Below are 27916 nucleotides of genomic sequence, written 5' to 3'. Positions count from 1 at the left end.
ATCATTAAACTTGCACACTGAATGGGGCTTGTCTCTCCTTATCAAAATATCTGAAAGAGCCTCTTGTTATACCCGCCATCTATTAAAAAGAAACAAGAAATAGATTGCGGAAGTAAAGCAACACGGAAGTGTTATTTCCAGGGTTAATAGTCACTCGAGTGGTCGATTCAGTCTCGAAAAAAAGATGGAATTTGGTGATGATCTACACGAAGAAGGTTATTTAGAAAAACAGGGGAAATTGGTGAGAGATTTCATAGTTTTCATGTTATTGTTATTGATTATGAAGCTCTGCTTGTGCTACGTATAATATGCTAGTACAACACTCAACAGCAGTAACTTATGCATATTGTAACCTATAAGGTACTTTTTCTTTTAAAACTAAATTTGCTGCCACGAACAAAACAGGGTTCTTTTTTATAATCTTTATTTCGACTCAACACATCTAAGTATCAGGTAAAAGAGCTCTGCCCTCTGGCTGATAGCCCACACAGTAACAGCTAACTGCTTTTTCGCTTGACCAACTGCTCCGTCTTACACTATCCACCTCTAACTCTTAACTCTAAACAAGCATGAACGGCGCAGAGCGCCTGTATTTTCTCAGGGGCTTCCCCCAAAGATGTTCTGTCTGCAAGAAAAAAAATGTCCCTGGACAGAACAACTACGATTGCATTGCAAACTAAGCACGTGGTTTGACCACAACAGAAAGGACCGTTAATTGTTACCTGTTAGAACTGCTGTTTCACAATCAGGGGTACAAAATAGGGGTCACATTGAGAGAAAAATGAACTTTGATGCATTTGTTCAATTTTGTAACAGATAAAAAGAATAACATCTTAACTATGACATCCAACATTTTTAGAACACAATATTAAATATTTTTTGTGTTACGTTCAAATTAACAGACCGCCTCTTAGGCTATGATTTGGGGGTACAGACACTACGCATTCAAGTAACTGATGCTTTTTTAACTGAAATATCATATTGTTTACCAGTTATTTTTGCCAACATTCTAAAAATATCAATATAAAGATATAACAACAGTACTTTATCCAAAAAGATACAAGTACATGTATTAATCAAAATGTTTTTTGGAGAAACACCACAGCACCTTTTTCAGTGGATGCTGGCACTTGGTTGTATGTCATGCAGTTTTACTTTCATTCACCAGACTTTAAACTTTTTCTTTCTGTTGCTTGGTCTTTTTATTTATTTATTTATTTATTTATTTATTTATTTATTTATTTATTTATTTATTTATTTATTTATTTATTTTTGTTTCAGTCTTTATTCTTGCTTTTCGAGTCTGTTCTTTTTCATCTCTAGTTAATTTGCACCTCTTGCTCTACTGTTTTCAGGATTGTTGGGTTTCTGCTTCTCCTTGACTCTCTGTCGGTATGCCCTAATTTCTTCTCTCTTCTATAGTCTTTCTTGCTGGGCCAGCCTTGGTTGATTCTTCATTTTTTTTTTTGCTTCTCTGCTATGTTACGTGCATTCAACATCTTCCTTACGTGCTTCAGCATGACTATTAGCTCTTTGACGTTTTTTTTTTTTTTTCAAATTATTTTTGCTGACAGTAAAAATTTCAGGTTTCCCTTTTCTTTTCCTATTTTGGCTTTTGTTCATTGTCATCCATGTTTGATACTTCATCCACTGAGAGTATTATAAATATACCTCTGTTAATTATGCATGTATGGTAGTGTCTGTACCCTCTCAAAATATATCATATATATTAATCCATAGAATAGTAATCCATATACAATTTTTTATTTTGCAATTAGCTATATTTGGCAATATATTGGAAGCAATATTGTTCATTTTGAATGCAAAGAGTAGCATCTTTACTGATATTATTATTATTTTTTTTTAGCCAGTTATCCAATTGTTAATGTATAACTTGGGGGTTCGGACACTATAGTAGGGGTACAGACACTACATTTGGCACCAAATTCTTGCATATTGTTTCATAATAAGAGGTAATGTGCTATTTTTTTCCTGAAAAATAAATGTCAGTGTGGACATACATAAAATAATAAAATCAGACAGAATATCCTGTGATTCCTAAATAAAACAGATGTGGGGGGGGGGGGGGGGGGGGGGAGGGTACGGACACTACAAAAATTAGGAGACACCAAGGGGCTCATGATTATAAATACCATAGCATTATTAATAATGGTCACATATGCACAACTCCTTTATTATGTTTAAGTCATAACATGGTAAATTCATCTTATCATCACGTAGGTGATTTCAAAGTAATATTTGGCCTTATCAAAATATGTTTTTCATTGCATTAACAAAAATAAGTAAAATGTGTACAAAAGCCTGTTTCAGCAAAATGGTTAAAATAAATTTTTTCTCAGAACATTTCTTTGGAAGAACCTGCTAGAAGAGAAGACATTTGTTGTGGGAATTATATACCAGTATCATATTCACCATAAATCATTGACATAAAGAGCTAGTGCATCATATTTATGTCCTTAATTGCAAATGACCCATCGTAACAGCTAAAAATAGGTACTTTTTGAACACATAATTGGCTATATTTTTGTAAATTGTAGTCTAATTATCATAATTCTTTTTTTATTTTACTCCTATGAACAGTGTCTTTGATATCAGTCTATCAGCAATCTCTAATCATATATTGCTAATTTATCAGACACTTGTAACATTAACCACATTTAATTGTTCACCCTGATTGTGAAACAGCCGTGTTGCTAAAATGAAACACGGCTCTGTTACTCAAAAGCATTGTGTATTGCGAATAGCGATATCACATAGAGGCTACAATGTTTTATATGGGGCAAGTATGGGCGAGTTATGGAATCGAGACACTTGCACTCGGTCGAGTTACGGGGCCCAGGGCTGCTGGTCAGAGGTCAACTGAGCTGTTAACAAAGAGAGGTTAAAATGTACATGTGGAATTTCTTCAATATAGTTTTAAAAGTTTTAATAATTGGTTTTAATATCACACATTAAAATCAAAAGGTAACTCATACTTTCTGTTATTTGCATTGGTAGTTATGCTATCTAGCATGGAAGTTGAATACAATTGATTAATATCGATTCTATGAAAATGCAACAAGTACTTTTTTACAGAAATTTTCCTGGAAAAAGTATTGGTTTGTTCTGAGGAGAGATAAACTGCACTATTACAAAGATCCACAAAACAGGGTAAGTAATAAGGATCTATATTTTCTAGAAGTTGTCTTGCAGAAGACTTTAGTTAGATTCATTGAAAAATTGAAACTAAAATGATTTTAGTATTTAAATATCCATGTTTTGAAGAGAGATGCAGATGTCTAAAATTTCATTCAACTGTAAAAAAACTTTTTGAAATAAGAATAAAGAGGTATTGAGTGCATTGGCACATGTTGTGACTTAAATGACTTTAAGAACATCTAAAATATATTTTGAACTAATTTTATTCTTGTACAGAATGATGCACATGCTGGTCTTATTGATGTGTGTAGAGCACAGTCTGTGAGGAGGTGCTTCCAAGTACACCATGGGCATGCTTTTGAAATTGTTACAAAAAACAGGATGCACTTGCTGGTATGTTATAGCAATATCATAATGTTCTGTATACAAGTATAATGATGCTCTGTTTACAATAACAGCTGTATACATGATATCTACACTACTGTACATAGTATTAAAAACTTGTGCCTGAGTGTTGTATAGCCAGTATGTCTTGCCCTTGTAAACATGTTTATGTGCATATCATCAGTGATGATGATTCATTTGTAATTATAACCAAAAGGTTTAAATTTCACATTTAAATTGTAAATGCAATAGAATGTCAAAAGACACATCAGAATAAAATAACATGAATAATATAATTGAAAGTCAGTTCAGAAAAACTACAGCTACCAAAGAAGTCTGTGTTTGACTTTTTTAACTTAAAAGTGAGAGATAATATGTTATTTAAATTTCTTTATTTATTTATCTAAAATCTCTACTAACATACCCAGTAGTTAATTACTATGTTTTAATCACTAGTCTGCAGACACAGCAAAGGCATGTGATGTTTGGGTGAAAAAACTTCAGCAAGCTATGCAGTATGAAAGACGTAACAGTGTACGCCTTAGTCAAGCTCATTTGGAGCCACAACCATCATTGTAAGTATTTTTATTTGGTTCACAAGTTTTTGTAAACTGCAATGTTTTTAGATATATTGGGCCATGTATGAGAAGTAGATTTATTGTAAAACTCTATGCTAAAATTGTATAATTTTTAGCCAAAAACTTCACTGTCACACACTTCGACAATTTTACATTTCATTCAGTAAAGGAAATTGGAGCAGCCATATAGTATACTGAGAATTCTGTATATGCTGATGCTCAAAAGTTCAGCAACCCTTTTTCTGTTTAACAATTTGCCTAAAAAACCAAATCTTTGATTGGTCTTAGATTAGAGAAAATTTTGTACATCAGCTTTACATGTCTTTTGTTGTTACCTGGTGCTACTAGGCCTTGACTTGTGGTTACTATTCATTGATCAACTGAGTCGAATCTGTACAGGGAGTGACACTTACAAAAAGAAAGAAGCTTTAGGCTTGCTATATGAAGCTCACATTTTGGGTGGCTTTATATGCAAATTTCTGAAAGTCTTTTCCAAAAATAGCAAGATAACATACTGATATAGATTGTTTATGAAGCACTTCGAACATTTTACTTATTAAGTCAATCTCATAATTTTCTGAATAGAATGTGTAACTTTTTTGAAATTTTTATAAATGAGAGAAAATGACACAGTCCCACTGACATTTCAAATAAAGGTTATGAAGAATTGCAGGAGTTGCATCAGAGCATCAGCATATCTGTTTGATCTTTAATACAATGCATATTTGGTTCTATAACATATTTTGTTATGATTTTATAGTTCCGAGATAAGTGATGATGAGAATGAGCAACCTCCAGATTCTTATGAAACAGTTCCTAATTCGGCCACCAGTGACTACGAAGTATTTAACGACAGTAACAATTCTTCTGCTACAAGTGACAGAAATACAGAAACGCCCAAAAGTCCACCTGTCATCACTTCACATTCCCCAGGTGTTGCCCCACCTGTTCCAAAGCAGAGGACAAAATCTTTAAAATCTCCCGGGCCGGTCAGTCCAGCCCCGCCGGTTAGTCCAGCCCCGGCATTGTTGTCTGCAGAGGGTGAATACTATCAAGTGGAAGAATCATCCACAAGGACAAAGATGAAGAAGGGTAATGGAGAAGATTTATCTGCTGGGGCTTATGAAATAGTTGGTGCTTATGAATCCATTGGGGAACTTGCTGAGAAGAAGCAGGAAGTTAGTCAACAACACAAACAAGAGGAGGAAGAAGAAGAACTGTATGCTACTTGTGAAGACCCAGTAATCCCCAGTCCAGCCACTGATGAAGACATTCCAAAAGAAACGCCTCCATATGCCAAAGTAAACAAGAAAATGACTGGTGAATCAGTCAGTGAAAGTCCACAGACAGTGAATAAGGATGCTGAGAGCACTGCACAGATTAACAGTATGGTGAACGACACAGGGAATGATGCAGTGCAGGAGGTTAGCAATAAGAAGCAACAAAAGCTACAGAAACAGGAATCATCAGATGAGTTTAAATGGATGAATTTTGACTTTCCACCCATTCCAGAAGATCCACATCCAATCGTTGAATATGCTGAGTCTTTTAAAGAGTTGTCATACTATCTGCAAAACAACTTCAAGAAATCTGAAGGTTCAGTGTCACTTAGGAAGAGTGAGAAAGGAGGTGTTTCAGTTCAGAAAATGAGAAATTCTCTCAGTGATGAGGAAGATGAGCAGCTTGCTCCTTGATTTGTACTTGTGTATTATTCAAACTTTTTCCCCATGAAGATGTAAAAACAATTTTGTTTTATTGTAGTTGGTTATGGGAGGAATATGCATTTACCACCATCTTAATTACATTTTGAGCTTTTTGATTCTTTTTCATTTGTTCTTTTTTCATTACACTTGTTCTGTTGTTGTTATTATTACTTTTTTCTGCCCCCTTTGTCATTTTTGTTATCTGCAGTATAGAATACTGAAAGGGGTGGCTGTTCAGCAATTGTTGCATTTATATTGTATAAAGATGCATTTTAGATTTCATTGTGCAGATACATTTATATTGCCCAGATTGTAAAACTGTAAATGAATATGACAAATATCTTTCTATTCTTTGTCTCACCTTTCAGCATTTTGTAACCATGGCTCTTCACTGTTTATATTGTTATCACAGATTTCTTTGTATATTAATCAGTTTAAAAATGCATTTCATTGCCATAGTGAGTCTTTGAACTTCTACAGTATCCAGATTGTTACATTTCTATTTGTGCATAATTTTGACATTCTTTACTTGTATTAAGTAGAGATGGTTGACCCTTTTGCTTGCCAACATGTATTCCACCTTCTGACAACTGATAATTAGTCATTTCATACACGTATGTGTGTGTGTGCTGGATATTGTGTTTTTATGTTATGAACTCCAATTTCAAATCTTGCCAGTATGCACTTTATATTTGAAACATTTTTTTTCAAACAGAAAATCCATTCCAGAAATACTGGTCTGAAATCAGAACTGTTGGAGTTTTAAAAGTAAACTTTTAGAAATTTACCAAACTTCTTTGATTCTTAGAAAGAGTGAAGAAGCCTGAATCATTGATTTGATGCATTTTTTAAGATTTCATTCAAACTGGCACTTCTTCCATGAAAAGTGTTAAACAATGTGACACTAACAAATGAGTATTTGATTTGAAATAAAAGTTTTATTACACTTTTTATTCAAAATTTTAATAATATAAATCATTTTCGTATATTCATTGTGCCTGGTTCAATTTTCAAATTTACTTTTAGACTAATCAAATAACCAAAGATGGAGAATTTTTTATATTATGTATTCTGATCAAAAACATTGTTGAAAGCCTGCTAGATTATATTAAATGTCTAAATACTGAAAACTAGTTTAGCAGTCTTTGAACCAGTGTAACATGAAAATCTGACTCCCAGAGTCAAAATTTCGTAATGAAAATCCAACTCGCCCATGAAATTTTGACACCCCCCCCCCACACACAAAACTTTATCTTATTTTATTTGAGAATATGACTTTTATCTTGTAGTATGCATAATGGAGGATACATTGGCACTTCTTGTTAGTGAAAATTCTCAAGGGAAAATAAAAATATGTATTTTACCACCCAAAGACTCCCCTATAAAAAAGCTATTTCTTAGCTATTTATTTGATATTTGGTGATCATTTCAACATCTTTCCTTTAGTTTATTTTATGGAAATACAATGAAAATATTTGAAAATTTGATGGTAAAATATAGGGTGGAAAAATGAAAAAAAAAATAATCACAAAAAATCTTCATTTTCATACCCATAGAATTTGGCATGAAGAAAAGGCCCTATTTTATATTTAGTCACCATTCCATTATTTTCCACATAGTTTGCATTGTGATGTATATTTTGTTAGTATTTGAAAGTTTGGGGGGAAGCTTTTGGGGAAAATTGATAATTTTTAAAATATCAAATAAATAGCATTTCATACGGGGGTCATTGGGTGATAAAATACACATTTTTAATTTTCTTATTTTCTCATAAGCATTTTCACCTGCAAACTAACAAAAAGTGGCAATGTATCCTCCATCATGCATAGTACAACTCAAAAGTCATACCAAAATAAAATAAGATATATGAAGTTTTGTGGGGGAGTCAAAATTTCATTAGGGGAGTCGACTTTTCATAATAAAATTCTGACTGGGGAGTCGCCTTTTAGGGGAGTCAGATTTTCATGGTACACTGATATAAAGTAAACTGATCATTAAAATTAAGCCCATATATATATATATGTATGTGTATACAAATATATAAATATACCAGAGTTATACACACAATCAATTTTACTTTAATTTTACTTTTTTGAAATGAATGCATTACAGTACAATGAATATGTTACATTAATTTTTTTATCTCGCAAAAAGCACCTGTTTATTAAACAGCAAGTGGTGCGCTATGGTCTGTTCATACAAAGCTCATTATACAAACATATTGCACTGACGACATGTTCACAAAGAAATCCTTACAGACAACTGGTTGAAATAAACTTTATCCTAAATGAGCTTCACTTATCATTTAACAGAAAGTTAAAAATGTACTTTCTGACTTTTGTTTACTGAAAATCTAAAACAAAAATACTGGCATATCAAAATCCTGTGGCAAAACTGGAAAACTATAGCACATGCTGCATCATTTTCAATCATAACATATTACTGATTATTAGGCATCAGATTTACTGCTTCTCGAAATAAATAGTAATGCATGATAACATTTTCACTCAACTCACATTATATCTAATGAGATAAAACTGATTGTCAAAATGTATCTGTGCTATATGAACAGACACAGATTATCACAGCCAATAATATAGATCATGTGATATGAGTATTTCCAAGACATTTAGTACTTCTTCCTCAGGGTAAAAACCTTATGCCTATTAATGAAGGTATATGCTGTGAATAATCAGATGCATTACAGCTAAAACTGGCTTTTTCTAAAATGTTAACCTGCCTCGTTTTTTCTTTTAATCACAAAAGCAAATGTACAAAGAGGCAGCAAATCTTTCATTAACATAAAATAGAATAACTGAGATCATTTACATTCAGAATTATTGACAGTTCTGCTGTAAATCAAGGCAAATAGACATACTTTGTATATTTTGTTCATTGTTTATTTCTTTGTAGATGCTGCTGATCTAAAACTAATTATAAATGAAATAGAATTTTGTCTAGCACTTCAGACAAGGCAGTCTGTTTCCAACTCATAGCCTGACAATGTATTGCCCCATTTATACATGAATATGCTACCGCTAAAAACTCCAACTGATACAGTTACACCCACAAGGTATGACAACACATATTTCACAACACTAAAAAAGAGCCATACAAAAGCCTCACTTGAAAACAACTGGCTCCGAATACCATCATGAAGAAAAACAATAGCCCTGATAAAAAAGGCACCCAGTACACATTCTGAAATCATTATAATGACATAGTTATTAACTTCAATAGGTAGTCTATCAGTGAAAATCCTCATTCTAGCTTTACCAACAGAGCCAACACATATGTTGGGGTTTTGACCTCATGTCTGGCTGCTTCTATTTGATCCTATTTGGACATATTGTTAATGTTCCACCAATGGCCAATTACTTACCAGCTTATCTCCATACATTTCACACAGTTTTGTTAAATAATATTGACAGATCCCTATCTGTCCTGGTATATGCAAAAAGAAAGGCTTGGAAACATCCCACTTAAACAATCTTGTTATTAATATGATCATGATTCTGATTACAAAAGCTACCTACATGTGCAACAAAATAGACAAGCGATACATTAAAATGCTTACTCATATCTAACATGATAAAGATCTGTAACCAAACTACAGAATTATATATTTCTATCATAGATATGTATTTTTTAACCCCCCCCCCCCCCCCCCCCTCATTTATGTGACTAGAGCCTCAACAACATGGAAATCATAATCAGAAACCTTGCTTGCTAATATAAGCAATATCATTTAAGTAGACTCATTTTGATTGGGCCAATACTAAGTGAGACTGGCAACAACATTTTGATTTTGGAGATCATTTTCATATTCCACAAAGTCATCAAGCAAGCTAGGCCAAGCTTCAGACTCGTCATAGTTGCTCAGGTCACTGCCTACTTGCTCTGTGAAGTGTAAAAACATGTCCCAGGTGTCTCGTGGGATGCCACGTATACCCTCATGTTTTTCCAGGAAATGTAGCCAAGGCTCAAGTAATGGGGGTGCATTTTGAGTAAAAACAATTTTCCACATCTGAATGGCTACTTCTGTAGAGAGAGTTCTTTGCCCTGGTTCAACAGTCAAAGTGAACTTGTAGGCCCAGCGATAGAGCTCCTTAAATGACTGTTTGTTTTGAACTTCATTAAGTAAGTGAGGGAGCTTTCCTTGTATTCCTTTGACACTGTCCACACGCATACTCTTGCAGCCAGAGACAAACTCACTGCGTGAGAATCGTCCCATCATTTCAGCATTGCACTTCCAAGCAAAGAGCAACACAGAAAAGTCCTCAGGTTTCAACCCTAGGTCGTCACAAAACTTCAATATGCCATCCTCTGTCATAGCTTCAGGTTCATTTCTATATTGATCAAATAAGGCATTGATTTTTCCATCTGAGCACTCTAATGAGAGCCTCTTAGTGTCATTATTGTTTTGAGATTTGCGAATTGGGGGCAACCTAGGATAAGAAGCAAACACTTTGCTTCCTGAGAGTTGTTGAGAGCTTCCTGAAGAATGGATGGACATTTCTGACTGTTGTCTACTGGAGTTTTGTGCAGAATTAGTCTTTGTAGTCACTAATTCCCTCTGTAGATGTGTCTCTCTGTCTCTTGTAGGATTTGAAGAGTCCTCCTTGCCAGAAAGACATTGACCCATAGTGAATACAGAACACCAGGGTTCTTAACGGACTTACAGACGATTACCACCTGTGCTTCTGCTGTGTCAATTCCGAGTTTCTTCACTCCAGTTCAGTTTAGTACAGTTAAAAGCTGAATCCAGTCTCAATGCAGTAAAGGTTGTCTTTAAATGCCGATACCAAGCTATCTGTCAGATTTCCTTGTTGCTCTTAAAAAAAAATTAAAAAAATAAATAAATAAACAAATATATCAATGTTGCACACAGAAATCATAATACTGCCACATATACATGAACATCTCAAACAACATCAACAAAATAACAAAATATCACTGTTTGTTGGCCTCAGCTCTGATACTTACAAAATCACCTTGAAAATGTACTGAGCATCTATGTATGAGTCACCATGTATCGAAGAAAAGGACAATAAACCTGGTAACTGGCAAATAATGAAGAGTTTTTGTGGAAACAAAGAAATATAAATCAGTAAAATACCAAGGGAAGTTAATAATAAGAAAAACACACTGGAAATTTCTTAGGTATATGGATGATGGATGACCTCTTTCATGTTATAACAGGTATGCAATCCAGGTGTTGTTGAAATGTGTATGTATGTGTGTTCATGAAAGTATATCAAAGCACTGCCATTACATCCATATTACCTGTGTAAAAATTACAATAATGAATCAACATCGTATCTCAATATATTGACCTATAATACAAATAGGGATTAGAAACAACAGCAATGACAAAATGAAACTAAGGGAACTGAGCAGGGGAACTGAGCAGGGGAACTAGGGGAACTGAGATATTGCTGCCAGATATTGTACCACAAGTGAGATTAAACTCATTCAAGTCCAATGATAGCTATGGATGTAGACTGTTTTAGTTGTGAAGAAACAGTGGCTGGTTAATATGCGAAGTGCATTTTAAAGTAGGGCAAAGGTCAAATTTAAGGCTATATAAAGTTTCTAATAAATGTTTGTTATTGAAGTTTAATAGTGTCTTTGGGCATATATCTGCTAGTTTTGGAGATACAATTAAGGGCTAGAAAAAAATGCAAAGAACATTTCATAGCAAAAAGTAGGTTACAGGTCAAATTCATGGTCACATTAGGATTCCCAGTATACGATTTCCTATTCAAGTTCAATAGCACCTACAGGTGTATCTTTCCCAGTTTTGGAGATATAAGAGCTAGAAAATTTGCAATGTGCATTATATAATGAAAAGTAGGTCAAATGTCAAATATAAAGTCACATTATAAGTATTGCCAATATATGATTTTCTACTCTAGATCAAGAGCAACAATGGACTTTTATCTGCTAATTTTGGAGTATTTCACGTTTTATTTTTTAAAATCTTCACTATGGAGCTTTGCAACATTGTACTTTATTCAAAAAGTGCAATCCCTAAACTGTATGGAGACAAAAAAAAAAAAAACACTTCCCAGCTTGCACTTGTCAAGCTCTACAAAATGCAATGAACAAAAGGTATCTAGCTTTTATGGTTCCATAATAAAGAAAGTTTTCAGTTTTCAGTTTCTCTAATGGCTGCTTCTTCCATGAAAATGCAATAACTGATCCCAAACTCACGAATATGAATGGAGACCCAAAGTGCAGCTGAAAATCAGAACAAATAAATATTTTTTTACATAACTTTTAATTCTTACAAAATTTTGGCCCATTTGACCTTAAAATATAGGTCAAAGGTCAAATCCAAGGTCATATTTGAAATCTCCACGTGTTTTTTGGTCAGACTTCTATGGTAATTTTTTCTCATATTTCCTTCAGTTTGGGAGATATTTGGTATTAATTTTCAAAAATTTTGACAAGAGACAGGTTGGGATTAAAACCATGAGTACCGCCAGACCTGACACGGGTGGTACTAATAAAGAAATAAAAATAATCAAAAGAAAGACTGAAAAATAGAAAGGCAAATGATAACTCCATATGACAAAATTACCTAATAATACACTTACCAGTACTAGGTCACAAAATCAACACGAAAATTGTAAAATGTAGAAGTCTACCTGGCACTAGCCCATTGGTACTGAATAAGTGTTAATATCTGCATCTGATGTATGTTACACTTCAGTTCAGGTGATAATATTCACACATGAAAACAAGGAAGACTGTTTTAACCTACCTTTACATTGGTGACTCACACCAGTTTGACTTCACCATTACACAGGAGAGACAGCTTGGCCATTCAATCCCTGGAAGAACAGAAACCAAGAGAAAATTCAATTCACACTAAGATATAATCATATTAATCCCTGTATCATCCTACTCAGTGCTGCCTTTCCCATCTGTCATAGAAGCCAGCTTTGGCTATCCATCAGATGAGAGAGCATGGCTGACATTGTTGTGTGACACAGCTCTTTGCTACTTGTACATGTAAATGCAACCACTAAATTATGATAATGACTTGCCCCATGGTAATGACTTTAAACAAAGAAGAATAGCCAAGCTGTGGTCTTTACTGTCACAAGACATTTATCTTCCTTGTAATTTGATGGATATAAAATCTGTCTTTATACCACCAACAAAGTAGTGCGATATAGTATCTATAAGGAAGAGATTCATTTCAAAAGGAAAGATGTAAGAAGTCATACCTTGTGTCACCTTCTAATTTTTTGCTTAGCACATCCTGTCAAGTATATATATTGCTAAATCTATACAATGCCTCAAATGAACAACAGAATGCTTCCACAATTCTTGGAATTTGAGATCTGACAGATATATTGACATTTCTCAGAAAGAAAAGCTATAACATTACTCCACTTACCAGGAGGCCATGCTGTGCAATATAATAACCTTACCTGTTAACCAGGAATTAGATAAGAGTATTATACATGTCAGCTTGAGGTATATTACCATCCCAAGCTGGATTGGCCAACCTGTGTAGGAGTAATAAGGCAGAAAATGAACACCTAAGTCTTACCAGAAAAAAAAAAGAGGATAAGATCATAAACAACCATGCCTAAACTATAAGTAAAATATGCTACTATTGTTCCTACTTCTGTTTTTATGGTTACTTTGAATACTTAAATTTCTTTCAAGATGTGTGAAACAGGTTTTTTCCCCCCTTACCATGGAAAAAAGGAAAGTCGATAATATCCCTATTATCTTTACCTATTTCTATAACAGGTGGTATAGCATGGGATCATTTCACAAAGCAATTAGAAGACACTGATTTTAAATCTGTAGTTCTTATCTTAATTTAACAGGATATCCTAGAATATAGGATCAATGGTACAAGTGCACATGTTCATTGATTGGTTCTGGTGTTGGATCAATGAGGAATTCAGTATTCATGTGGTCTGTTACATAAATGGGTTTACATATTACTAATTTCATTGTGTCACCAACCACGGCCAATGTTAAATAGTTTATGTACTACAACATAGCAGTCACTCGTTTAATGAACTTCTCCAAATTCTTTAATATTCCTCTCTCTCTCTCTCTCTCTCTCTCTCTCTCTCTGTTTTCATGTTCACATGAGGGTATGGCACCAGGCACAGGGAGAATTGGGAGTACTTAATAAATAACCCTTTATCAAATTAAAAAGTTAGTCATATAGAGTTAGGAAATAACGTCTTGTATGAGACATATCTGTATTTTAACCATTCCAGCCTTGTATTAAATTCACCTGAAAACTAGTACAATGCATCTACACTTCAAACAGGAAACCTTTTCTATTTTTTCTTTCTGTACAAAATTAAACCCAAACAAAGAAAAAACAACACAACTAATGTAAAACAAATGACTGAAGCAAAATTATTCACCATAAGGACGTCTCATTTAAGCTTGTAACCAGAAAAGGAGGTCTCATTTAAGCTTGTAACCAGAAATTTACAGGCCACTGAATAATACACGGTCTAATAATGCTGATTTTGCCTGACACTGTGGTTGACTATGCATGATGGAAAGAGAGCAGTATGTTATACAGTGTTAATATGTCTGAACTTGGATCAGACGTGAGGCGATGGCAAAGCAATGAAGCTCACATTCTTATTTAAATGACTCTAAGCTAAGTTTACAAAGAAAATTTGGCAGAGTGTTAAGGCTCATTCTAGTAGAAATTTATGAATACAGCAATGACTCCATCATTTCAACCTGGAAAATTGTGAATTTTACAGATACTGTATTTTTTTTTAGTAATACATTCTTAAAATTAGAACATAATAGTTTTATTCTATAAAGTAAAAGCACCAAAATGCTACATAGAATTTTTTTAATGATTCCAAAATTATGTATCTGAACAACTGATAAATTTTTTCCATTACCGCACATGTCAGCCAAAGGCTAGAGAAAAAAAAGAGAATCCTGCCCAAAAACATAATTGTCTAACCTAAGAGAATTAATAAATGCCTGCAAACAATTTCTAGAATGGGATGACAATCCGTTTCTAATCTACATTTTACTACTTTTACTACATTTTACTACTTTACTACTTTTTTTACTTTAGAACATTTTAGAAAGAGTAAGTGACATTGACATATCTTTATTTTGTTTTTTAGCTATGTCAGATTCACCAATGAAAATATATATTCAAGAAGAACTTGCATTAAATATGTTAACTTAAATCTTGAATCAGACAACACATGTTTGAAATGCAGGGCCCGTATGTATACAAATAAGGCTGAACTCGAACAAAATATGTCCTAGATTCAGGACATCAAACAGCATAAGATATAAGTTAATTCTATCTGCATCGCAATATTGAAAATTGGACTAAAATTTATTTGTGAAGCCAATCCTGCTTATCCACTGCTCCATATCTACGGTGTCCTACACAATGATGAACATTCCTGTTGTATCCAAACCATTTTTACAGATTTACTGTTGTTTTCTTCCAGTCTTATGATTTTCCCCACAACACATGGATAAATCCTACAACACTACCAATATATTTTCTGTTTTGTCACATCTGTCCATTCATTGGTAGCAAAGTGGGGAAAACTATTATTAGTACATGGGGAAACACAAAACATATCGATAGTGTTGGGGGATTTATCAGAGGGTTTTGTGGATAATTGTAAGACTGGAGAAAAACAGTGGTACATCTGTAAAAATCATATGGAAACAACAGTATTATTCATAACCCAGTGTGGAAGTAAGGGAGCCCTGTTATCTAATCTTTGATTAAATTCAAATATTTCTGGACCAAAAAAGATCCATCAAAAATATCTGTACAGAATTTTTTTCCGTGACAATATATATAATCATTACCAGGCTCACATTACTTTCTTCATTTTCCATGTGATTTTTTTCAGTTCTAACATGATAGCTGTCATTCTGATGATTGCACAGGCATTGTTTGGAGATAACAGTGGAATAAGAATTAAGACAATGTAAGAATTTAAGTCCTAATATTTTCACTTCATGTCCTGTATGCTTAAAATGGCCATCCTCTGCCTTTTCTGACAAGGAAACAAGCAATGTTCTAGTTATCTTTATGAATTCAAAAGACTATGTCATCAATATGATCACTTGATGACATAGTTGGGGAATTATGTGAGCAGGAGATTGCTGAAGTTATACACAGAACTGGCAGTGCACTGTTTCTAAAGTGGATAATTAACGGAGAAAATGAGCCTGCCAAGCATCACTATTTATAACTGGCTCTCCCAAAATATCAATGGCTTATCATTGTGCTTTACTATCTATCAAAACTGTGTAATTACTAAACAGATCTCCATAGGAAGCAAATCCAAATGCTCTACAGTTCCACCCACCAACAAAATGACACAACTTAAAGTGGGATAACTATTCACATGCAATGGTGTCCCCTTTCCTTTTATTTCAAAATGAAACATAAGAAAGAAAACCAATATTATAAGCTTACAACAATGAACTTATAGGTTTTTTTCATACAAATCATCATGGCAACCATCAACATGAAGCATGGTAACCATCAACATGACATGCTGTTTTCCCAGAAAACAATTGCATGTTTAGAGATATGGCAGATATACAAGTGACAGTGTTAGAAAAGAATTAATCTAATCCCACATACTTTTTTTCAACTGACTTATGGCTAACCAAAAACCATTTCAGTAACAATATGTTCATTATTTCACAAATTGTGTCAAAAGCACACTTTGGATACAGCAAAAGCAATATTTTATATATACTCATCTATTTAAAAACAGCAAGTTAATCAGATACTGTTTGTGTGCATGCATGTGTATGTATGTTACTCAGACATTTTTTGATGCACTTCTGTATGAATTTGTTAAGAGGTTCTCATACAATGGTATGAAATGGCATGGGGCACCATGTTAGAGCAGGTTTCAGCAATATTCCTTAAGGGGCCCGCACACGGTGAGCATTCGGCGCGCGCCACTTGCGCTGCGCCAGATGCTCGTGCTCCTCAGCTCCCCGCAAACGATGCGCTCTTTGCTCAGCAGAGATGCCTCCCGGCCTGCCCCTAGCGGACGCACTGTGAACTGTGGGATCATGTGTTTAAGGAAACATTACATATTGTTGTTTTTTCTGATAGTAATGGATAATGGTGACCACGTTAATCAATCAGACTAACTATAACTGTGTACATTTTTGTTGACTTCGCTGGGGGCTGCCATTTTTGTTTGTTTCCGGCTACTGGCACATGCGCATTGTTAGCATGGCGTGAGCAATCGGCGCTTGCACCCCGCACACGGTGAGACATTTGTCTCAAGAGACCAAAAAAATCAAACACGTGAGAAATTTTGCTCAGCCGCGCGTGAGGCAAAAATCTCACCAAAATACCCCCGCACACGATGAGAAAACGGCGCAGCGCAAGTGGCGCGCGACAAATGCTCACCGTGTGCGGGCCCCTTTACTTAACAAAATCAATATAAAAATAGGGAAAGAGGACCTAATTGCCCAAAGAACAAGGGGATTGAACTCCCAAGATAGAAGTACATCAAGTTCACTGCTAACCCTCACATTTTGGGAGTACTGGCAACCAGGTGATCCATGGCCTAACTAGTCTGTAGATCTTTAAAGCATGCTGGGATTTAATTGCTCTGCCCCTGCTGGGAAGACACTTAGGAGGCAGGGAATCCATTACGTCAGGCCTACCCAACTACCAGACGCAGCACAGAAGGATCCCGAATTCACCGTAGATCAGATCCGATCATGCTATCAGTTTTCAAAGTATGCATCAGGACAGCTTGTAGTATCAGACGTGGCACCCTCTTTCCTGGTACAAGTGTCTGATCTGATACCTTGAAGCGTGTGCTGATACACACCTTAAAAACTGGTAGCATGATCTAATCTACCGTGAACTTTAGATCCTTCCGTGCCACACCTCTGCCCTGGTAGTTGGGTAGGTGTATTACATTATTGTTAGGGGATTATGCGGCTTGCTTTCAAGTGCATGCCATATTTGGCTCAACAGGCTCTGAATGCTCCCTTAACACTTTGAACCAAGTAACAACATATCTTGGCCTTTTTCATCCCATATGTGCCCATAAAATGTAGCACAGGTGCTGTGCTTACTTATACCCCAAAACGGTCAATTTTCGTGTGTATTGAAAGGCTTAAAAATCTAACTGAGACCCTTCAGATTCTGTATGAATAGCACACACGCACGTATGCATGCTAATCTTTCTGAGACCGTCATGCCAAATCATTTTTTCCTTGAGAAAAAATTTAAAAGCAACTTTTTTGTTTCTCAGGTTACACAGTTTCTCATATCTGAATTGGGAATATTAGGTTGCTTTGAAGGATATGTACACAAAGAAAATATGATTTGGGGTCATTTTAAAACGCGTATGCTGTACCTTTCATAAAATATTTTTAAAAAATGCTTTAAATGCTTGGCCAAGCTTTTAAAGCATATTTTTATGCGTACATAACTTTGAAAACTCCTGTACTAAACGACACTTCCTGTTGCCTTCCTTTTTAATTTCGACATGAAATCGATCTCGGATACTTCCAGTTTACATGTCTACGCTTACAGCTTTTTTCATACTGTACCACTGGCATTACCAATGCGTATCTAGTACATGAATCTAATTCTACACCTCAACAAGGATAAATTTATGCAAGTTTTTCAAAATAATAAGGTATATTTATATCGAACCTTGTATACTGTATGCATATGTGTAACTTCCTCGATCGGGAAAAGACGGTGTTTTGGTCAGCTGTTTTCCTTTCGCTTTGTTCCTCTCGCAAAATGGTTGTTCGCCTCCGCTCTTGCGCTAGGTGTCAGAAGGAAACAAGACAAGCCCATAAAAAAAATACAAAAAACCTTTACCATTTTGTATCATTCAGCACTTTCCTAGTTTTTATTTATTATAATGTAAAACAGTAGCTTCAAGATATTTTGAAACCTGGCGGTGTTTGCTTCATTTAAAATATTCATATAAAAACATGAGTTTCCTTTGTAGCATTGCAGTGGCGGATTCCTAGAGAGGGGGGGGGTCAGAGGGATCCCTTCGGTTTCTAAAACAAATCACACTAATATTCCCCTCTTGGAGTTAGAATTTTGACCAGCTGTTTTATAGTACTAAACCGCGCAAAATGTCACCGTTTGCCCTCCAAAATTCTCAGGGTCTACTATAATTGACTTCATATTTTCACTCTTTGTTGGGGGGGGGGGGGGGGGGGGGGGGGGGGGGGGGGGGGGGGGGGCTGCTGCTTTCTGCAGACAGGTCATTTACCAAAATTATTGTCAAAAAAAAAAATAATAATAATAATAAAATTTAAGATGCATATACATTACCTGTGCATATTCTTCTCAAGAGCCATCATGCTGGACAGGTCTACTGGTTTGATTGGAACATTATCTAAAAATCATTTATATGTAACGTACACTTTTGTATGATCATCATAAATTTAGTTTATTCTATACATGTAGCATTTCTTTAATCATTTAAAAAATTTTTGTACAGTTAATTCCAAAAGCTATAGGGTCAGGGAGTATCATCACATATTATGAGATGCCATGCATGCAAAAAGCAAATTTATTGCCTCTAAACTAAAGTTGAAATTAAGCTGCATTAAAACGATAATTTTATTTTATAAAATAATGCCAAACGCCATACAAATTGACCATATTTTATTGCTGGTGCAAGGCCATTTTGCTCAGTTCCTAATACTTGACAAAAATTGACATAATAGAATTTTGAATTTATATCTACTCCAGAAAATAACTTTTAAGCTTTTAAACCTTGTACATGCACAAAATACTGACTTCACTAAACGTAACCAATCTGACAACTGAATGCTGGAATAATGATTTGACATTCTGTCATTTTACAGCTTGCTGCCGAGGGGTTTGCAGAAATACTACAAAAATTAAAAAAAATTGCAGAATTCTGATGTACAGTAGAACTCGCATATCACACAGTATAATAAAGTGGACACACATCTAGAATGACAACACTGAATCTGCAAGTCATGGTCCTGTCTAGTGACAAAGAATTGTTAGAGCATATGACAGACTTCACATGTAACTGACAATTATAACAAGTCCTTATCAGCATGTAATATGCCAGGTTTACTGAACCAAGCAAATTAAAAAAAAACATTTGTTCTTATTTCACTTCCTTGGGAAGAAAGATTTTACTGGTGCAGTTGTCATTTAAAAAACTTATTTTTCCCAGCTGGGAGTACTTTCAGATAAGAACTGTTCCACTACAACTTGAATTTGTTAAAAGCATCATTTCATGGAATTAAAAAGATTCTGTCTGTGCCTAGAGTTAGATATCTTACAGACACTTGGCCTAAAACACTATCTTTTTTAAAAGTAGAAGTGCTCTCTATTGTGAAACATTTCCATCATCTTTACTGTCATCCTTCTCAGCAACTTTCTCTGCCTCTGCTTCTTCATTAATTGTTTCATAAGTAGGTTGAGGTTTGACATCTGCATCTAAAGTCTCACGCTGAGAGTCTGTCAACTTAGCCATAGCTGCATAAAAATCTGAGAAGTCCACATAGGGTTCGATTCTCCCATCTTCATCTAACTCAATAGTGTGGTGGATGCTCCTGTTTCGATAAGAATTGAACAGTCCCTGATCTCCACTTTGAGTGGAATCATTGCTGCTGGTATATGTACTGGTATATGCACTAGAGCGAGTGCTCTGAAAGGTCCCAGACATCACAGTGTTAGTATTTGTACCAGATAATGTCTTATTCAAAGCACCCAAGGGGGCTCCAACCTGGAAAAGTGCCTTGGCAACAAATATGGGTTTTGTCTGTAATCCTCCAGGGGTGGCCTCAATATTGTTATTATTACTAGGGAATACTGATGGGGACTCATTACTACGTGCCTGATTGTATGGGCCTGAAAGTGGAAGATGCAATCCCCCTGATGTAGGACTGCTCAGAGCATTGGGCAACGGGTGGTTGAAATTCCTCACCAGCAATGTCATGTCATCTCTCTTTTGACACAACTGTTTGACATCATTTGATGCTGTCATGAAAGAGTCATGATGGATACGAACAATACGATCGATAACAGCCTGAGCAACTCCATTCAGAGTCGACTGGACTGAAAACTCTGAAGCCACCATTGATGCAATATCTGCATTAACATGCTGTGTGCCTGTTGCATCGACCAGCGTATTGTACACTCCATCTGTCATAAGTATGAGGAAACTGCAGGATTCATCTAACTGGATAGAACATACCTCCGGTTCTGTTATCACTGGCTCTGACACTGCAGGGCTAAAACATAATTAAAATGGTTAGCAACTTAGCACTTAATATCTATCAGTATGTACAGTATATTTATTTCATCATCTGAGTGTCATGAATGCTGATGCCAATACTTATTATAATTTTTTAATGTTTCAATTGTATTTAAATTTTTTCTCTTAGTTCAGAAGAAGGATCAACATGAAAAAAAAAACATATTTGGGGGAGGAAATAAATAATTTTTCACAATAAGCAGGATATACAAGTGTTTTATGATATAGTCTCCTCTACCATGAAATATACATTATAAAATTTTCATTTTGTGCTTGACTGACAGATAAAGCAAATAATAACAGCAATGCATCTATATAAAACAAGAAACAAATTTATCTGGCATTGCATTAATTTTGCTTGATCTCAAACAATTTGTTTCTTGCCATTCATGCACTTCCAGCTGCTCAATTGGGGGGGGGGGGGGGGGGGGGGGGGTAATAAAGTGCAAATTCATCTGAAAAAATATTTATAAAAATAATAATTGATAACTAAGTACCTTAAGATTTCAATATCTTTGTAACCACCCTTTACACTGTAATCACCAATACACCTGGTGTACACTTCATGATTGCCAAGTTTTCTACTGTGACAAAGCTTCTCAGGGTCAAGTCCTAGCTGGGTCAGCCTCTGGATCTCATCTTCGTTAGCTAGAGTGTGGTCATTGGTCAGCTGGGTGACCCTCAACATTCCTTCTGGGCTCCTTTTACAAACTAGTGCTCTGGAGTTTCCTGTAACAGTTATTGAAAACTACAAATAATTTTCCTGTTGTGATCCGAGTCCTCATTTTCATCTGATATTTCTTGGGCTTCATATTCAATTAATCAAGATTGCAAATAAAAGAAAATGCTTTATTGTTGAAGAATGCAGTCCAATTCCTGTCTTACAATGAACTGTTTTTCAGAAAAAATAACATTGATTGTAAGTCATAGATAAAATGTTATATGCTCACATTTTGTAGAATAAATGCAGAGTAAAATACCTAAAAAGTACCCAGCTTTCATCATGAAATATCTATCATTGATGTTACCCTTAAACAATCCCACTCCCAAGGTTATACTTCCATATTATATAATACTTACCTACATTGGCCACAGAGAGTTTACTATCTCTAATCAATGCAATAGTTGCTGTGGTTCCTCCTGCTATCTCCATATCAAGTCTCTGTAGCTGGTCTACCAAGTCGGGAAACTGCCTAGCTGCATCATATCCACTAATACCCTGTAATATAGTGTAGTACTAATAAAACTATGCACCAACTTTTTAAAAATCAATATAAACCACAGCTGGTTTTAAATTCTTGGAATGGTTTTGTTTTGTTTCCGCTACTATTTAACTTAAAGGCACCATCTACCAACAGATACAAATGTGATGAGAAATAGACCGAAATCAAAAACCATAGACAGAATATTCTTTTCAAAGGTATTCTTTAATTTAATCTCTGGGTGATTATAGCCTACCTCAGGTAGCTGCTGGTGGACATGAATCCTTTGAACAAGAAAATCTTCTATAGACTCAAAAAAACCTTTTTCCACTGCATTGAAAGCCTAAAAACAAAAAATAAAAACCTTTTCTTTCAGAACAATTTGTATCTATGTACACACAAAGTGTAGTACAGTATGTGGCAAGGGAATGCATCAAAACATACATTGTACTTTGGCTACAGGCCATAGATCTTACTAGACAACAAATACCTAAATTACCTAAAATTGCCAAATTTGGTTGTCCTGAATCAATGTTATTAGTAATGGACCAAGCTTGACCAACAGGGTTTCCTAGAGTGGGGTTTGTTTTTATTGACTACAACCCCTCCCCCAACCCCCCTAAATCTGCCACTGCGTCTGATCCATCAAGTTCAAAATGCTGACCAAGTTCAAAATGCTTACTATATCCAATTAGAGTTTCATTTGTCAACAGCTATGGAAAAAAATGAACTGAAATTTAAAATTAAGCAAATATTGACTGGCAAATGAACTTGTATTTGCTAATTGAAAACAATTAATAAAACTTAATGTGACTGCTCAACAATGACCAACTAGCTTAACAGCCCTTCATCAACAAACTGTTATTATAAAATAGTGAAGTTGATCTATATTGATTATTTTCAACATATGAATCCACTGTTGTCTGATGACAAGGTTTGATAACTACAACATCATTTGCCAAACGCCAGTGTGGGGAACACAATGAGACTTCAACAAACCTGCTGCAAAACTTCTTTAATCCCTTCATCAGTTGATTTCCCGTTAAGCTGTCCCAGTAGCAGCTCTGCTGGCATTCTCTGTGCAGCAAAATTGGAGGCCCTGGCGCCATCATGGCCATCAAACAATCCATACAGGTATACATCATCAACCCTGTGGAATATAGTACACTGAGTATCTATTTTGATCTGACAAAACATTAATAGATCATGATGCCTGTCAAGTATATACTAAATACATTTCACTATATTGTCAAGTCTAACTTGAGAGCAAAAAAATATCAGTACTGCAGTACCTTGTTTTATCAAATAAACCATACATATCTAAGGCTAGAAGCCAATAAAATGATATTGAGATTTAATACATTATTTTAAAAGTCACAAGGAACTTTCCAATGTTAAATAAAAAAAATTCTTGTGACATCATTCTGGATCCAATCCAGATGAAATACATTTTTGTGAGTACAGGCCCCCACCCTATATACAGTATGGGTGTTGAATTACAAAACAATCAATGAACAAATGTTGGAGATATGATTTTTGAAATTTCGCACATTGTTATCCTATGTGTTTTTTTTATAATTTCAGGATTTCTTATTCAAAATAAGATCCTGATCATCACCAAAATTTGGTCAGATCTGGCTACTAGAACAATAATTATCTCTAAAAAATGAGAACAATAAATTCATTATTGGGAGCCAGAGAGTGCTAACTAAAGGATCCCAAAACAATTTCCTTGTTGAATGAATTGTAATCAATGGCCACCTGAAATGGAAACTTCTATCCTCAAACTCATGCTCCTCTCTTCGGAAGCCGTCTTCCCTGTAGATCTGGTTGGTGGAAAAACCAACTCCTGACAAGTAACATACTGGGAGGTCATCTGTCCAACTTGTAGGCTGGTCCTGTAGGAAAATAAACTAAATGCTATGAGACGCAGAATGATAGTGTACAATGGAGTGATTTATATAATAGTGCACATAAAAATAAATGGTTGTTAAAGAAAGTAACAGCGAAGTGCACTGTCTACTTTAGTTTCGGTTCTATAGCACTCGTGACGAGAATATTCACGTCGCGGGACCCATTTTAGTTAGAGCACAGACAACAAAATAATTCGACATTAAGCAGTTGGGTATGTACAAACCTGCAGCCCAACTCTAGGCGGTGTTGTCCTCTCGTGAGATGGCATGTCAAATGGTACACAGACTTGCTCGTAAATAGCTAGAAATTCACATTGTTTTGAGAAGTATTTTTGTTTTCATTAAAGCGACATTTCCGGAAACTACCTATTGCGCAAACTCCAAAGTTCCAGCTGTAAACTTCCGGCATGAAGGTGATGCACGTGAAAACGTTCTCACCCTGGAAAAAACAGTAGTGATAGCTGTAAGTATATGAACTGAACATGAAGAATGGATGAGCTGCTTGAGCTGCGACCCAGGCAAGCAGTGCATGTCTAAATGCACATCTCTTCTTGTCATTTTTACAAAAGTTAATTTTCACCCCCCCCCCTTTTTTTTTGGGGGGGGGGGGGGGTACACCTGTACGTCAATTGTTTTCCCCGCGCGTTTACAATTATAAAATTCATAACAATACAAATTCATAATAATATCATTCCAGAGACGATAGCTTTAATGGCTCATCGAAAGGAAGTGCTGTCTTTGTATAGAAGAATCCTACAACTAGCAAGAACTTGGGAATCTGTGACAGCTGATCCAAAGACAACAGCAGATGAGAAACAATTTATCAAAGATGAGGCAAAACAATTATTTCGCAAAAACAAATTTGTATGTTATACATCAGCCTTTGTATCTTATAGATAAAAACTACGATAATGTAAAAGGTTTGGACTGAGTTATATAATCCTGACAGCACTGGATTAATTCCAATTTTCTGTATTTAGCATTTCAATTTACATTTTATTTTACTGAGCAGTGCAATGTTGGAGAGGATGCCTTCATAGTGCATGCATGATATGTAAATTGCACATACTTGAAATTAAAGATCTTTTCTGCCAAATTTAGCTCATACCTGCTATATGTCAGACTATAGTAAAATAGTTACCATCAGAAAGTAAATTGTATTGGCAGAAGAAATTATGGGGCATAGCATTGAACATACTTGTCAGTGGCATTTATCAAAATAAATATGAAAAAAGGCATTGATTATCATATTTATCAAAATAAATATGATAATCAATGCCTTTTTTTTTTGTCACGCCAATAGTTTCCAAAAGTTAAATTAATATGAGAATATACAGGGAAATTATCCTTTTGTGAGGTGCTTTTCTTTATGTAACAACTATATTAGTCAGTTTCATGGAACTTGAATTTCTTTACAGATATCAGATGAAAAAGAAATTAAAGACTGCATGAAGGAAGCAGAGACAAGAATAGAAATGGGTTTGTCAAAATATCATTTATAATAATTACTGTTGATTATATGTGTAATATGTTTGGTTCATACATTTAACAGGACATGTTCATGCATTTAGCAGTACTTTTAGTCTTTTTATCACTTACATGAGTTTTGACATTTAATTACATTCAGGCACACTTGATTATAAAAAATGTTATGCTAATACAATTCCACAAATCTTTTATTAAATATAGCACTAGTCGCAAATGGCTTCTACAGCAGATCAATAGAAAAAGTGGAGCTTTCCACTGTCAGATTTTCTAACTTAAATTGGAGATCTGATTTTTTTCTTGGCAGTTTTTTGGCTGAAAAGACCCAGTCATTAGGCCACCAAGCCATTTCTTCTTACTTTTTTCTGTCAACCAAAACTTATGAAGCCAGATTTCCTATTATTTGATATGCTAAAGATATGAAACATGTTTCTGAATCAAGAGAAAAAAATTTCAGCCCAGTGATAAGACCACCTAACTTAAAGAAAAAATTCCTTTCATTTCCCTGATATATGTACTTTTTTCAATATATTTTGCTTTCCCCAACTCTGTGAGATGACTGTAAAGCCTTAGTAAGCTTCAGATCTGTTATAAAAAGCATGTTTGCAGTCAGTGATAAAGATACTATATGTTGTGCTGTACAAATTACTTTATCATTAGTAATTGATTAGCTTCTTTTTTCTTTCAGCATTGCATTATAAAATCCCTTATGCAAGAATGGTATGTACATGTAAGAACACAATGCTTGTCAGGCAAATTATGCATCCTCATCAAAAACAATATAATTTCATAGTCTGCAGATATTTCTCTTGTGTCAGTATCTGTTTCATTATTTGCACATTAAATTTAAAAACGAATATTGAAGAAACCAAGAACAGATTTAATCAGTAGGTAATGTCATTAAGATTATCATCTATGGGTCGTTTTGTATTTTGCTCATAATTTGAAAATTTTTGATTTTTCATTTCCCAAATTAAAGTAGAAATCCTGTTTTTTAGGTGAATTTTCCCCAGCATTCTGTATTGCCTCCTGGTCCTGGAAGAAAGAAAGGGAAATTGGATAAAAAACTTATTCAGCAGTCTAAACCAATTTATGTTAAATCCTTAGATCCAGATGAAAGCTAGCAGTGTTTAATAAGGGTTTTCTTTTCAACGTGGAAAGCCTTGAGTAAGAGTGCTTCCATATTTATATTGTATTTATTATACGAGGCATTGATAAAGACTCTTAAAGAATGAAGAATGAGCCTACAGTGTGATGTGTGTACTTTCATTATTTTGCCCAAGGAGGTGATATATGAGAAACTTGTGACAAGAAAAATTGGAAAATGTTTTCATGTTTGAGTTCTGAAACCAGCATGCCATAAGCTAGGTATTATATAAGTCAATGTAACAGTTTTGTTGTACTAAGTAATATGCCAGTTTGCATCACATCTGGCAGGATCTCTGTTACGAAATGCAAAAAAGTGCTTATGAATTTTTTTCATCTAAGGACCTTTTTTTGTGTGTGTGTGTGTGTGGGGGGGGGGGGTGCAATTAAATATTTACTGTATGTACCGTATTCTGTGCGAAGAACATGAAAAGATGTAACTTAAGTAATCCAGTATTTTATTTGCAGAACTTAAATCCTCATTTGTATCTAAAAAGATATTACATTTGCATTCTCATGAAGTTTTGATGTACTCCATGCATATGGATGCAGGATAAAGTAATGTTGCTTTTATGGCATCTGAACACCGGGAGCACCATCTGGTGGCAATATGACCCACATGTACTGATATTCTTTGATCATTTTTTGAATTGAATGAGGAGCATTGCAACTGTTATTTTGATTCTGTTTCTCAATCATAACAATTAGCCTGGATTTTTGTAGATGAGTCACCAGGTGTTCTGTATCGTAATGAAATGTTAAAACTCACTGAATTATAAATCAGACATGAGCCTAGGTTTCCAAAAAAAATAAAATAATAAATAAATAAATAAATAAACAAATAAAAAACCTCTGAACATTTATCATGGTACCCACCCCCCAGATTTTATTGCAGATCTTGATGAATCTCAGGAACCATCAGAATTGAATTAAAATATGCGGAATTCCGAGTTTCCACAGAAAAAGCTCATGTCTGATAAATGACATGTACATAGTGTTAGTACATAGTATTAAATAAAACACAATAACAGCATT

General features: G+C 34.9%; 4 protein-coding genes across 6 annotated transcripts; 2 read left to right on the top strand and 2 right to left on the bottom strand.

Annotated features, from left to right (window-relative positions):
- Positions 1–55: 55 nt before the first annotated feature.
- Positions 56–6777, top strand: LOC106155623 (uncharacterized). Its single transcript, XM_013530530.2, has 5 exons — positions 56–241; positions 3097–3171; positions 3436–3552; positions 4000–4118; positions 4882–6777. Exons 1-5 carry the CDS (start codon positions 185–187, stop codon positions 5813–5815), a joined length of 1302 nt encoding a protein of 433 aa, XP_013385984.2. The 5' UTR covers positions 56–184; the 3' UTR covers positions 5816–6777.
- LOC106155624 (DCN1-like protein 3) lies at positions 6743–18642 on the bottom strand. Of its 2 annotated transcripts, XM_013530531.2 has the most exons (3): positions 18525–18642; positions 12594–12663; positions 6743–10658 (listed from the first exon to the last, which is right to left on the bottom strand). In XM_013530531.2, the coding sequence occupies exon 3, from the start codon at positions 10467–10469 to the stop codon at positions 9603–9605; it is 867 nt and encodes a 288-aa protein (XP_013385985.1). In that variant the 5' UTR covers positions 10470–10658; positions 12594–12663; positions 18525–18642; the 3' UTR covers positions 6743–9602. The 2 variants fall into 2 exon arrangements, with proteins under 2 accessions (XP_013385985.1, XP_013385986.1); XM_013530532.2 differs by lacking the exons at positions 12594–12663; positions 18525–18642 and adding an exon at positions 12427–12527.
- An 845-nt stretch (positions 18643–19487) lies between these two features.
- Positions 19488–24634, bottom strand: LOC106155643 (TGF-beta-activated kinase 1 and MAP3K7-binding protein 1). Its single transcript, XM_013530568.2, has 7 exons — positions 24475–24634; positions 24099–24235; positions 23337–23487; positions 22594–22680; positions 22216–22354; positions 21633–21864; positions 19488–21112 (listed from the first exon to the last, which is right to left on the bottom strand). Exons 1-7 carry the CDS (start codon positions 24517–24519, stop codon positions 20206–20208), a joined length of 1698 nt encoding a protein of 565 aa, XP_013386022.2. The 5' UTR covers positions 24520–24634; the 3' UTR covers positions 19488–20205.
- LOC106155644 (LYR motif containing protein 1) lies at positions 24591–27914 on the top strand. Of its 2 annotated transcripts, none has more exons than XM_087005090.1 (5): positions 24591–24713; positions 24948–25084; positions 25669–25729; positions 26424–26455; positions 26734–27914. In XM_087005090.1, the coding sequence occupies exons 2-5, from the start codon at positions 24962–24964 to the stop codon at positions 26857–26859; spliced, it is 342 nt and encodes a 113-aa protein (XP_086861216.1). In that variant the 5' UTR covers positions 24591–24713; positions 24948–24961; the 3' UTR covers positions 26860–27914. The 2 variants fall into 2 exon arrangements, with proteins under 2 accessions (XP_086861216.1, XP_013386023.2); XM_013530569.2 differs by having other exon boundaries at positions 24948–25114.
- Positions 27915–27916: the final 2 nt, after the last annotated feature.

The sequence above is a fragment of the Lingula anatina genome, chromosome 2 (assembly GCF_051362555.1).
Source record: "Lingula anatina isolate TDL-2025a chromosome 2, LinAna3.0, whole genome shotgun sequence".
Taxonomy (NCBI): domain Eukaryota; kingdom Metazoa; phylum Brachiopoda; class Lingulata; order Lingulida; family Lingulidae; genus Lingula; species Lingula anatina.
The sequence above is the reverse complement of the archived record's forward strand: the minus strand, read 5'-3'. Positions and strand labels throughout refer to the sequence as shown.